The sequence below is a fragment of the Ctenocephalides felis genome, unplaced genomic scaffold (assembly GCF_003426905.1).
Source record: "Ctenocephalides felis isolate EL2017-DRISC unplaced genomic scaffold, ASM342690v1 CF-g0.4_SCAFFOLD_01170, whole genome shotgun sequence".
In the NCBI taxonomy this organism is placed as follows: Eukaryota; Metazoa; Arthropoda; class Insecta; order Siphonaptera; family Pulicidae; genus Ctenocephalides; species Ctenocephalides felis.
Window position 1 is genome coordinate 25,282,404 of NW_020537324.1, and position 14,805 is coordinate 25,297,208.

General features: G+C 26.4%; 1 protein-coding gene and 1 pseudogene across 1 annotated transcript; both read right to left on the reverse strand.

The window, feature by feature from the left end:
- Positions 1-218: 218 nt before the first annotated feature.
- Positions 219-3,539, reverse strand: LOC113366994. The gene is made up of 3 exons (XM_026608632.1): positions 3,526-3,539; positions 2,903-3,134; positions 219-311 (listed from the first exon to the last, which is right to left on the reverse strand). Exons 1-3 carry the CDS (start codon positions 3,537-3,539, stop codon positions 219-221), a joined length of 339 nt encoding a protein of 112 aa, XP_026464417.1.
- Positions 3,540-10,542: 7,003 nt separating this feature from the next.
- LOC113366996 overlaps positions 10,543-14,805 on the reverse strand; it is an 8,736-nt pseudogene continuing 4,473 nt past the window's right edge.

The window sequence follows — 14,805 nt, forward strand, 5'->3', positions numbered from 1 at the left end:
AGTAGCTATTGTCTAATATGCAGTTGCAGCAAATAATAAATAAAACCTTGAATAGAAAAATAATCTTATTTATATTTTAAAATAATTTTATATACAAATATATACAACAATTAATATACACATTGATGGCATAACATTTATGAAATTACAAAACGATGAGGCGAAATATGATTAGAATGTTATTTTGATACAATACAACTTCAAACTAAAATATCAAATTAAAAAAAATTTCTTCTTGCAACAAATCCTGCGTGACTCAGTACGTTATAAATTTCTTTCCTCGATATTTTCTCAGCTTCTCTGTCATAGACCTGCAAATACATTTATATGTATAGGTATGTTATTTTAATCCGTTTCTGAATCTTTCGAGCATATCGCATAAGTATTTTTAAACTACTTTCCATAAAAAATTTAATATAAAAGTATCTAACGATTATGTAAACATTGAGTATAATGAAGAAAGTATCAATAAATTTCTACGAACGAATGCACATATTTACTCTTATAAAAGAAAATCAAGCATGCAATTATTTAATAGAAATAAAAAAGACCATTTTCACGTAGTACTAAAATGCTAACATAGTATAAGAAAACATTTGAGCGTAAGGTGATACAAACATTTTAATATATTTTAAAATTGCATTAATAAATTTTTATGTTCAATATTTTGGTTATATGCACCACTTAAATTATTGCAACGTCATTATATTAATTCTATAAAACCTACGTATCAATTAAAAATCTACAATTTCTAGAAATGTTTATTTTGAAATTTTTGATATATGTAATAATAACGTTTCACATTATTTTATCATTTATTCAGCATAAGAGATTTTTTTACTAAAACTCTAGAAATTTTCAATTGTAAATTTTAGTGAATTCATTTGATTGACTAGATTCATTTGAAAATCAATTTTACTCTCAGTGAGTGTGAATCTTAAGAAAAATTTGGTTTCGTAAATTTGAAGTTTCAGAAAAACACAACTTTACACATGACCAAAAAAGAAAACATGATTATAAACAAAAAATTAAACAAACTTTTTTTGAGAATAAAATTAAACTGTTTATTTAATAATAATGATCTATGGTTTGGGTATATAGAATATCCCCTTGTTCAAGTAAAGGTAAAAATAACATTTCCTATTTCTAATTATGTATCTTTCACTCTCTGAAAAATTATTACATATATGTATATGTAAATACATATATGTAGCATTATTCTCAACATTACATATATGTATTATGAACATGAAATGTTATTTTTATCGGGCATTCATCCAGGTATTAGGAATTAAACAAAAACTACGGGAAGTTAATAAGTATTTTTTCAGTATACATCTATTGTTTGTTTGAATCATCAAAAACAAAAAAACACTAACATCGACTTAATTCATATTAATGAAGAATACTAATTATTTTGAAATCTATATTTCAAGGCCGGGAGTATGTTCACGCCAAAATCAAAGCATATCACATATTGATATAAAAACAAAATAAAATCAATCAAAAATTATTATAAAATAAAATCAATCAATACAATACTTAAAACTTTGAATATATTGTAAATACAAATACAATTTCAAGATGCTTGTCATTTAATTTTTTAAATTAGTTATAATATAATTCTTTTTTTACGAATTTGACTTAAAATTAAAGTCAACTAAGTCTTTTGTTTAATGTATGTGGATTTTGTGTTTTGTTACATAATTTGTGTGTTTTGCCCACGAAAGAAAAATTAAAGTGTGGCTCTTTATTGTGCATTAGGTTTATTATTATCTATTAACTAGCCGGCCCGACAGACTTCGTCCTGTCAAAAAAAATTGTAATGTGGCGGTGTTTTGTGCCTACCTTTCTTCTATTCTTTGCAAAAAATTATCCTGAACAGAACCGTCACCCTGGTAATAATTCGGTGTGAATTAAAAATAATTAAATAAAACACTATAAGCATTTAAAAGTAAGTAATTTTAATAATGTAAATCATAATTCAAAAATCAGTTCAATGTTCATTGTAGTACTTTGTGATAAACGATGTTTTTTGTTTGATTACCTGGCGCATAGACAAACAAATCTGATGGTTTTCCAATACGGGAACAAACAACATACAATTTTCCATTTGAGAAACATGGGTTTTCTAAATTAATACCACAAACACTTAATGATACCATAAACGCACTGGAAACGCATTGGAATGCAGGGTGCGAGAACATTTTGTGCTTTATACTATCCTTTGAATATAGTTGGTCGATTTTTCGCAACATTATAATTGCCGATCCAACCCTTAATTGAAGATTGTGAGGTGACAATCCTAGCAAATCCAGCGAGTTTAAAAACTCCGGTGGATCGTCTTGGTTAGTTGCCGAATCAACTGATTCGCCTGTAATTTGTTCTTGAATTTTGAAATTTAATTGATTTACATCAATGTTTTTGGCTGCCAATATAGCTTGATTAATAGAAAGATATTTCTATGTTTATATAAATATATTCAAAATTAGATTATCAAAAACTACACAAAATGTCATGACATAGATCATTGTTTTTTTTACAAATTGCATTGCCTACTCGATTAAAGAAGAAAAGGGCTGTTTTTAGGGTTTTCCCGGCAATTATTCGTTTTTTTCTCGCCGTAACAACCATCCTTGGACTTCAACGAACATTTTAAAAAAAGAATTGGCCAAATTGGTCCAGGCGTTGTTGAGTTATGCGCTTACCAACACATTTTGCGATCCATTTTTATATATAAGAAGATATAATGAAATTTCGTATATCAAACTGGTACTTTATTTTTAGACGTTAGCGATTTTCATTTTATATTTAACAATATTTAAAGACAATCTAATAGTTTAAACAAAATATCATTTTCATATAAATTCATATCGGTTTTAAATCAATTAATAATATTTACCGGTTCTTCGCCTACTCCAAACCAGCTAGATTTAGCTAGAGCCTGCCGCACCCGCGGACTTTTGTAAAATGGGTTCATAAGATGTGGAGGTAGTTTGGCCTCTTCCTGTAACACCCGTTCGACCACAGGGTGAACGGGAGCTCTTACTTGACCCTGATGAAATTGGCCGTGTGCCGTTTGCCACCAGTATGTTGATACTGCCAAAAGGCACATCCACGTAGTAATTGACTTCCTATAATAAATAATAATATGCGTTACATCTAGTGATACATTTCAAATTCTTTTTAACTTCCCATAGGGTAAGTTATAGTAATCGCAAAAAAATCGAAAAGGAAAATGTTTATATATCTTTACGTTTCAGAGATTTCTGAATATTTTGGCATACTTTAGAAAAAATGGATATATGTGTGTGTGTGTATGTGTTCGGATACAAATTTTCGTCGACGATTTCGAGAACACGGATGAAGCGAATTGAATAATTCAAAATTCAGTAGTTGTCCAATCCAATTATGACTAATTAACTATACTCGAAGTATTTGCTGACATTTGATGCATTTCGAAAATGGAATCTTTTAGAAAACGATGCTGATTGGGATATTTCACTCGCTGAATATGTATTATACTGTTCAAACACCATCTACGACTGTGCACGATTAGAATTATATTATAAATTTAATAAATATGGAAGTGGAACTTGAGTATATTATTAATTTTTTGAACAGCATCCAACTTGCAAATTTCATGTTTCCTTGACGTTTCAAGCCATTCTTAATTGTTTGAGAGCAAACTTAGAAAAAAGTATGTTTGTAAGCTAAAGTTTGTTTGTGAATTTTTTGACCTGTTGTCAACGTTTTCTCAAAAACGACCTAACCCACTTCTAAAATTTAAAAGCTTTTTGATGAAACTGAATAAGGATTCGCTAATATAGGTTAAGCAAGACGATATCAAGAGATATCATTAGGGAATCGAGCTGATTAGATATTTGCAAAAATCAGTCGAATCATTCCTTTATAATTAAATGTTGAATAAAAAATTGTTTGCGTTTTTCATAAAACTTATAACGGCGGTACGGTTCATGGTCCTATAATATTATAGACTTACAAAATGTGATTAAATTAAAAAAATAGTTGGACATAATGGACAACTCTTTTAGAACATACAAGTTCGCGTATGTGCACTATAATTATTTCAATTACTATAATTATAAATTTATTTTGTTTAAAACATTGCAATTTTATTAAACTGCATTTGATATTTAATTTTTGGTTTTTAATAAAAGTGAAAGCATTATTGTCAAAATAAACATAAAAATTTTACCTAACTAGCTGAATCTCATATTAGGTTTTTAAGTAAAATTTTTCTCTCCTATTATTTTAGTCTGCTACTTACATATATATATATATATATTCATATTCATATATAAAATTTTATTCACTTAAATGGATTTACTTATTTGATTATCCATGATTAATTGTGATTTCAAACTATTGAAATCTAATGTTATATCACGTACATTTTTTTAATATGTAAATCAAAACTCACAAATAATCATGTAACCCAAAATAAACTTTTCTTTCATCATAAACATTGCATAATTATTCTAAAATGAATCGATTGAGGCCAAATGATGCGTATTGTCTATGATGTGTGTCGCGAAAGATCGTAACACAGTAACGGATTAGAAATTATTAACATTGTTCTCATTTTATTCGGAATTATATATTTATATTAATATGATAAATATAATGTTTTTATAAATAATGACAAACATAATTATGTCTCAGTATGTAATATTATTTGTAGAATAATGAAATAAATTAAATAGGTATGTATTTTCAGAATTTGAGATTCAAGTGGTTACTTCTATATCTTTCTTCTAACGTATAATGAATTAATAAATAGTAGTCTGCCCGAAGACAGGTCCATGATGCGGGAGCCACCACAAATCACCTTCCTCGTCTATCCTAATGTATACTATACTATTTTTATCGTTTGTGAGAAATAATATTGTATAAATTGAATGTAAATTGTATGAGAAAAACCAAAATGCGCCTTTAGAATTTTAGATTTTAGTAGTTATTTGTATTAGTTATTATTTATAACTAGTACTTACTTTAGTAGTGACCTTTGACTGTTATTGCTTTTGTATCTTAAACTGGTATATCAATGGAAAACTGTATTGGACAAAATCAAATTGCGTTTTTAAAATTTGAGATTTGAGATTTGAGATTTGAGATGAGAGAAAATCAAATTGTGTTTTTAAAGTTTAGAATTTATTAAAGTGTAGTATTTTATGAGATTAAATATTAAATGAACATCGTTTTTAATTTATCCATCCGTACTACAATTCAATATGCATCTTTTAGCGCGTGCCACTTACCTGTGACAAAAGTATCTATCTATTGTACGTGACAGAAATATTGACTCAATTGAAATTATCGATTAGTTTCAATACACATTTGTTAAGTTATTCACATTACAGTAATTACTTTTAGTCTAGAAGCGACAGAAATATCGATCAAATCATCGATTTTTTTCATTAAAAATGTGTTTAAATAGTTATACACATTACAATAATTACTTACACAGAAATCATTTTTGTTGGTTTTTGAAATATATATAATATAAATGGCAATAATTGCAAAAGAACACAAATGTTATATTATTTTCTCCTATGACATATATTTGTGAGCATATTATTGTTTATTCCGTTAATTATTTTCACATTTTTTTACAGTAATAATAGAAAATTTAATAGAAAATAAATGCAATACGAAACAGCACGTATACCAATAATTAAAATTATTATAATAAAAAAGTATAAATTAATACATAAAATTGAATACGATAATCAAATGAAAAAGTATTCAGACAAAGCCATAAATGAAGCTATACAAGGACACATCTCAAGGCGAAATGAAAATTTTCACATAAAATATTTAAAAAAAGAGAGAACATTATATAGAGTGCAATCAAACTATTTTTAACATCTAAAAGAGATCAAGATGACGAAAAAGTCTAATCTTAAAATGAAAATAAATGAACATTGATAATAAATTCAGATAAAAGAATCAGAACAATTTGTTTGAAAAAAAAAAATATATTCATGATTGAATAATCGAATAAATGCTACGAAAATCTGGACATGGTCATATTATATTTTGTATAGTCTTTCATACAAGACTGATGCATATAGTTAATATTTATTATACATACTACTGAAAAAGGGCGTAATGTTGATTCCAATTACCATCTATATTTTCAAATATTTGATCAATTTATATATATATATATATATATATATATATTAATATAAATTTCATTTACGATTATTTTGACACGGTTTCTAATCAATGCATATTCATATGTAAACTGTGTAAATATTGCACAATGGGCATACCTATCAAAATATCGATATCGTACGTGCCTGTGTCGATTATTAGCAAATGATGTTTAGATTTAGCGAATTCGTCTTCACTTTCGATTATGATTTATAAATTTTATTCACCTGAGCAAATGTGTGTTATTACAAAACTTTTATGGTAACACTGATGGCGCCCGCGTTCTTGAACATATATACTTTCGATCCAGTTCAACGGCTTTGCCGGGAAGAAAGTATTTAAAACATTTTCAATTTCTCGCGTTGATTACTTTTAATAATAATTTAAAATTAAACTATGTGATTGAATTTTATGAGCTTTGGTTGACTGTTTTTCGTTGTTGGTTGAACAAATTGAAGTCTCTTGAATTTTGTTTTTATTATATGATTCTGATTTGATATCACAAAAATTTACAATGAATAAAATTCGAAACTCTATTCACAACTCTTTCATGTATTTATGTGAGGTTAATAGATATTTCACAGATTTTATTTTAAAAAAACTGTTAATAGTATATTTTATTAAAAAAAAATAAACTAGAGGTGTATAGCATCGCATTCCGTAAGGCAAATTACTGGAACTCTACCTCCCGTAATGAAATTTTATAGACAAAATATAAGAGCTTATACATATTACGACAAATATATTTATATATATATATAAACTAAAACAAGCGGAGTTAGAATTAAAAGACCTTAATTCATTTTTCTAAGAATTATATATACTGAATTGCAAAGTTTAAATTATTTTTATCGAGTATATAAGTGAGTTTTAAAATTATAGCTCAAATTATAATTAAAATCTGATATTTAAAGAAAAATATTCAATTTTTTTTATTTTTTGCAATTAAATTTTTTTTGCAAAATGTCTTTTGTATCATTCAAATCGAATCTGCGGTTTCTCAAAAACTGAATGAACTAATTTTTAGTATTCACACATACACACATCACATCCATTTTTTCTGAGGTATGCCGAAAATGTTCTGAAACCCCCATCATCGTGAAATAAATAATAAACCTATAAATCGTGTAGATATGCGAAATTTCGAATCGAAAAAATCATTTACGATTTTTTTCCCTACGCAAAGTTGATAAAATCAAGGAGTTTAGGATAATATGATGAATGTTATATAAAATGAACAGCTCAATACATTTTAAGCTAATGATCTCATATAATGCTAAATTTCTGAATAAAACTATATTTGCGTTATTAAAGACATCATTTGTGAAACGACATTAAAAAATTATCATTATTACAATTGGTATATTGCTTTTATATATGAATATATTTGTAATCTTATAATATAAATTGATATTTGAGTGTCTGGTGCAATGCAGAATACTTTTATTTTAATATTTAATAACACTACTGATATTTATTACTAAATTTAAAAATAATGATAACGAGTATAATAAGAATATATCTCACAAGCACTAAGAATAGCACAGACATAAAATAATTTATTTGTGATTTTTATCAAAATTACGTTGAATTTAAAAAGGATAGCAAAATTTATTAAAAAGGAAACAAACCGATACTTATCTATAAAAAAAATATATAAATGTGTAACTCAAACTTTTCTGATAGCTAATATTATTTAAGATATTGTTTTTTCTGAACCTAAAAGCTTTGGTTTTTGAAATGCACAGGTGAAATGGAATCTGTAATTAAATTTTAAAACTACATACATATATACATGTGTTATTCATATTGATGGCAAATTTAATCTAATTGGTAAATTTAATTTCATAATGTTATTTTTTATTTTATTGATTATTGACTTTGTATACGAGTGCATTTGTCATATCCACTTTATCAATCATTGTTCATTCCTAATGAAATATTTATTAATAAAAAATTATATAAACCTTTATAAATTATTTAAACAACATATAATATCTGTGAGTTTAAAAAAAATGAATAAATACTGATGTAAATAGGTGTAAGTGGCTTTCCGATATACGCAATTAAAAGAATTGATTTTTTTCAACTTTTTAAATTGTGACAATCATTTCAAACTTTGATGATTTCTTATAATCAATCCACTTTTGTTTGTCTATTATCTATTATGATGTTCATTAATGCCATAATCTTTAACATCATATAAAATTTTATAAAACTGATGGTCAAAGAAATATTCAACGCGAGTTTTTGTCGAGTTTCATTAAAATGGCTTTTTTAATTTGAATTTTTTAAACTAGTTCTGCCATATCTGAAAAAACATTGATAAACGTCAAATTTTGGTACACACACATAATTTTTCCAATTTTTTGTGTTAAACGATTCACAAAGAATAAATTTTCGGGTTGTTTAGAGAATGATATAATATATTAAAACTAAACAATACTCAATTATATTCATATTGCTCAATATAGAAATCATTGATCAATACTTGATCTAAATTTGTAATTTTTTGCAAACTCTTGAATAACATGTAAATTCGATTCTCTGAACAAACATAAACGAGATGAAGGGACAATAACAACGTTTATATAATACGTTATAAATAATGATTCAGTCAATAGAAAGAAAGCTGCTAAAAATTCCGTCTAGTGTTTTTTACCATATATAAAAAATAACACAGTTTTAAACATTTAGCCCGCAGCTATGGCATGTGATAACATTTATTACATGACGCAGACCTACTCCGGAACGAAATTTTCTTGTAAATTAAAATGTCATATTTTCTATCGGTTCGAGCGACATTTGCTGTTATTTTACAGCAAAATAAGGTAAATAGATACTAGAAATTGCAATTTAATAGTTAATAAAACATTTTTTATTTGTTTTGAATTTCTTGCTGGATACCTGATATAGATTTAATCAATTTTCACTTTTACTTTTTGTGTAAAATTAATTATTTTGCTGACAATAACGAAACTTTCATTTTCCATTTATTTTCTGACAATATTAAATCGATGTGATGATTTGGAAAAGCAGTTCAAAAGATATATACTTTTGCATTTCTAAAAAAATGTTAAAATTGAAATAAATATAAAATAATAAACAATAATTATGTGATATCTTTCTCGTTTAATATTTTTAATTAAACGTATCTAAATTTAACGAAAACGAGTATGAATAACCAAATATATTTACTATGTATATCGAAATTCACTATTCACAAAAATAGCACACCCGAAAAGGAACTTATTTGAATTCTAAATTATTTTATTTCAATAATAAAGGTGTAAAAAAGGCCAACTAAATCTATAACCTGGCAAAGGCGTAAACGATAAAAAATGGTAAATAAAAAAAAAATTAAGTCTAAAATAGCAATTTAACAAAAACTAATTTAAATAATTAATTATTTTAACTCTGTTGATGAAACTTTCTGACGAAATACCAGATCAAGGTTATATACTGTGTTATCTGAATATCTTTGTGAAAAATGTACCCATGAAATTTATATTTTGCATTGGTTGAATAATGTCGCTATTATTTCGAAAAATCCGTTTAAAATAAAAATAAGATATTGTATCTGTTTGATCTCCGGCAGTTTTATTATTATTTTACCCCGCTTATGAAGTGAAAGAGACCAGGTGACAATTTTTTTAAAAAAACAGCAAAAAAACATTTCTTCTCCAATGATGAATTTGCTAAGAGTTTTACTGAACATAGTAGGACAGTTGTTTGTTTGATATGTGCTATTTGTTATGATATAGTAATAATAATAATAATAATTAATTTGGTTTTTGCAATATAATTGGTCAAAGTCAAATTGGAGCTTTGTGCCCCACCCTAATCGATTACACCTTTTGGTACTGATTTTATTAAATAAAGCTCTAAGTTAAATATTTCTAGAGACCATAATTTGTATCGATATTGGTTTGAATAAATAACAAATAATATTTGAATATATTATTAATAAAGGTTCCAAAAGAATATTTAATTTTAGTGTGCTAATTTTATTTTGTTATATCACTTTCAATAATGATGAGATTAATCGCTGTCCCGAAACATCTGTATCTTATAACTTTATTTTTTAAGGTAAATGCAAAAGGAATATATTGTTTTTATAACAATTCTTATTATTTATTCCATTTATAATACTAAATTACTTATAACATACTATAAGTCATATATGTATACTAGGTGGCCCGGCAAACGTTGTTTGGCCATAAAAAATATTTCTAAAAAAAATTATAAATTATAATATAAAATGTAACTAACTGATTGTAATTTTAAAAGTAAGATATATGTAAATGAATTTATCACATTAATTTACATATATCCCACATAAGAGGCAAATAACACAACTTAAGTGAATGGTTTACCCTCTGCAATGCATGCTGCATGTAAATATTCCTGAGGCATACTAGTGGAGAAAACTGGGAAATAACCATCGCAAATACCTAAGTGTTGTTTTAAAAATGTTTCAGCGAATAAAGCGGATAAATTTAAGCTTTTCAATAAGCTCAGGAAAATCTTAATTACAATTTAATGAAAGACGGTTTAATTACAATTTAATGAAAGACGTTAGACAAAAAAGTCGATTATTGATCAGTTATCGAGCTATATGAAAAATGATTGGACTACTAAAATGACTTATAAAATAATAAGTATTCGTGTTAGAACGGTGAAAAATTTAGATTTGTATGCATTTTTCAATTCCGCATTGAAAAAATTAAAATAAAGAAAATTGCAATAAAAATTTAAAAAAAGTGTTTGGATTGGACAACAACCGTTGATAAAATTTGAATTTTTTCATATAAAATTTAACTTTAGATTGTTTAAAAGTGGGTTAATTATAAGTTTTTTTAGGTTCAACTAGAATAAAAAAATTCTGAATACAATGAATTTTGTCTCGTTTTGAAGGGAGAAATCGCGCGTAGAAGTTTTCGTTCCGCTCGTATACATGTTTTCGCTCACTATTTATTCTGTAACTTCGAAAATAATTTGAATTTGTTTCTGTAATTGTAGGGGTATATTCTTGGATAGTTTTGGAAGACACTTTTGCAAGACAAAAGTCGATTGTTTTTTAAGCTTCTAAAGCTTAAGCTTCTAAAGCGTGAAATTTAAGCTTAATTAAAATAAAAAATTGTAAAGTAAATATCATCTAGAATTTAAAGGAAATATCATCTGATACATTAGTTTGTTATATTTGCATATATGATTATTATACATAAGGAGTTACTACTGTCCGTATGGACATTCAGTAAATGTAATGGCTTGTGCTAATTGATATAGTGATAGTTAAATTATTCGATCAATAAAATCAGCTTATGTTAATTTTTTTTTTATATAAGGGTTATGGTTAATTGTGGTTGGTTGTGGAAATAACGTATGTTACTTCCACTACATATATAGTGATAGTTAAATTATTCGATCAATAAAATCAGCTTATGGTCGATTTCCTGATTGATTTAAGCCAGAACTTGTTCAACGGGCTTCCGTCTGCATTTCGCTTTCACGCACAACACGCATACTAACATTGTAAGAACGCCTCGTTCGGGTACTTTTAAACAATTGCTGTACACTAACCAATATTATTATAAAAGCAGATAATTATACCTTTTATCATCATCAGTTAATAAATATTTAAAGGAATCATATAGGCTTTTCAATGCATTTATACAACTTCTCACATACATTGAAAATAATATCTAAAATTGCTTTATGCTACAGATGTTTTACTAAATCATTCTTTTATGAACATTTTTTTATAAAATATCTTTTCATATGCTGTTAAGATAAGGTCCGCCATATGGTAGCTTTTCATAAACCATAATTCAAATTAATTTATTATATTATTATGACTAATTGCAATTAGCATTTGTCATGGCTAATATAAGACAGATTCTAATCTATATTAAAAAAAATATTACAGTACTTTATACACCCAAGAGTATTTTTTAACTTCTCGAAGAAGTTTATTTTTTCATAAAAAAATCGATTCGCTAATTTTGTTTTCTGGACGCTTCAAGCCATTCTGAATAGAATGAGACCAAATTTGGAAAAAGTTTGTGTGTGTGTGTGAACAGATTTTTTTTGTCGGAAATCGACATTTCTCAAAACGGCTGGACGGATTTCAAAAATTTAAAACCCATTCGATATATATCGATGAGGACTATCGCTTGTCAGTTTTGCGCGACGATCGGCCAAGCCGTTTCTTTGTAAATATTCAACTTTTCGTCTACGTTTTAGCCTGCAATTCTGAATCGATTTTATAAATACATACACCGTTCGAAAGATATTGGTTGGGAATCGTGCTGATTAGTTTTTGGTAAGTTGGTAAGTTGGAAGTTCGCTAGCACAATTTTTTATAATTATCTGTTAAAAAAAATTGTCGACGATTTTTTTGAAATTTTTTTGGCGATAGATATCATGGTCTTCTAGATCATACTAAAATATTATGAATCTACGACAAGTCGTTTAATTTAAAAAACTCGCCAAAGCTTGAAAAAATTAGTCGCGTTTTTTGGCGTTTCTCAAAATCACCTTTCATCGGTGTTCGCTCAAAACCGCCTGAACCGATTTCAGTTAAAAGCCATTCGATGTATCTCGTGAGGATTATCGTTTCTCAGTTTTCGCCTTCTTTTTAGCTCACAATCCTGAATCGTTTTTAAAAAAATCAAAAAACTTGAAATCATTATTTGTATTCATTTACAACTTTTAGGTAAATTTTGACCGAACCGTTGTCTTTTATTTAAGTATTAAAAAATAAAAAATTCTGACGATTTATATGAAACTTTTTTTGACGATATACGGCCCTACGACAAGTAGCCTAATTTTAAAAATTGATCAAAGCTTGAAAAAATATAATCAAAATTTGTAACAAAAGTCGTTTTTGTGATATGATAATATGTCAATCAAGTCAATTAGAAATGGCTTTGGAATTAGCAAGAAAGTAGATTAACAAAACTTCTCTAGTTTTGTAAAAACTGTGACCATTAATTTAAATCATTAAGTTATATCTAAAACTTGATAAAGTCCATTAAATACTTTAACGGTGAGCAATTACTCTATGTCGTGCTATAGTGAAGTGAACTTACGGTAACTTATGCGCATATAATTAGAATTTATTCTGTCAGAACATTCTTGTGCCAATTTATGCGAAACACAAAGGTGCAAACTTATACTAATATAGCGAAGCCATAAATATTATGTATCATATAAAAGAAGGACAAAATCATTTTCTTTTCTAATGGGTAGTCACGAGACTGTTATTTATCGATGATCCAAATGGCATTCTGAGATTACAAGGGCAAATCGAGATTGATTTATTCATTCATATTAAGTTTATTAGTATAGTAAAGACGCTTTTAATACTTTGTAATGCTTTATGAAAGTTACTATGTCTCTCTATCTTGATAAGTATATCTTGACATAAATAGGAAAGGAATGTGTTAAAGAATCATCCAACTGAAATGTAATTTTGGTGAAAAAGTTATACATATATCAATTACAATTTATGAAGATTATTTGAATATATTCTAAAAAACTATGATTTTTTTACGAAAACTTTAACATTTAAATGTAAAATTATCAAGTGTTTGAAAAACCACTCATCAAAAAGTTTTTTGACCCATTCAAATTATTTTATTTTTGTATCGATACTTTATTCAAAAGTGTTTTTGGTAATTCAATAAAATGAAGGATAGCTGTGGATATTTTCCACTAAATAAATTGATTTGCCAATATACGCAAATTCCCTTTGAGCAGAAATCTTTGATAACTGCTATAGGGAAGCTAGCGGCTTGTTATAAAAGTTTTTATTTATTTTTTAATTGATATATTTCGGGTTCCAATGATTATATTTTTATAAAATAAAATGAATAAATGCTATAACTATTCCTCTACCAATACAAATAATTCCTTAACTATTGTTTACTATTTCACAATTAAATTATTTAATTAATTAATTTTTAATATAAATTTTACCGCTTATAAACTAAATAGTATTCCTTAGACTAATATGTATACATATTATATACATATACATATTAAAATATATTTTAGAATGTTGGTTAGATAATAGTGTCCAAAGAAGGATATTCTAACGAAAGTTTATATATATTATTGATAAAGTTCTAAAGTATTGAAAGTTAATTACAGTACTTAAAGCCCTTAACTCTGAATTAGATTTGCAGTAATACAATAATACCCTGAACAAAATTTGTTACTTATTCCAAGAACTATGTAATATTATTTCAAGGACTTTATCGTCAAACATTTTCTTAAAAATCTCGTTGAATATTTTTACCGGATCAATGAAAACCACATATGATACCAGGAATTTAAAAATTCTAAGAAAATATACTTAGTTATAGTTTGGTATAAAAGCAAACCGCATTTAACGCTTGCAAAATACCAGACTTGTCTAAATTATTAAATTTCAATTACACTGAATTATGGTAAATATAACAGATAAACTAGTAATTTCAGACAATATATAAATTTATTTCAATATTGGAATTTTTTTCGAATACAGCAACAAATAATTGAAGAAGGATTCATAAACCAGCTCCATAATAATAATGAAATCTAATTATTGTTAATAAGAATAATATCATTTAAAAA

Excerpts from the sequence above, each read along its gene's own strand:
- LOC113366994 (XM_026608632.1), bottom strand. Across the intron at positions 312-2,902 it reads TTGGAGTAGGCGAAGAACCG|GTCTATGACAGAGAAGCTGA; the intron begins GTAAATATTATT and ends ATGTATTTGCAG.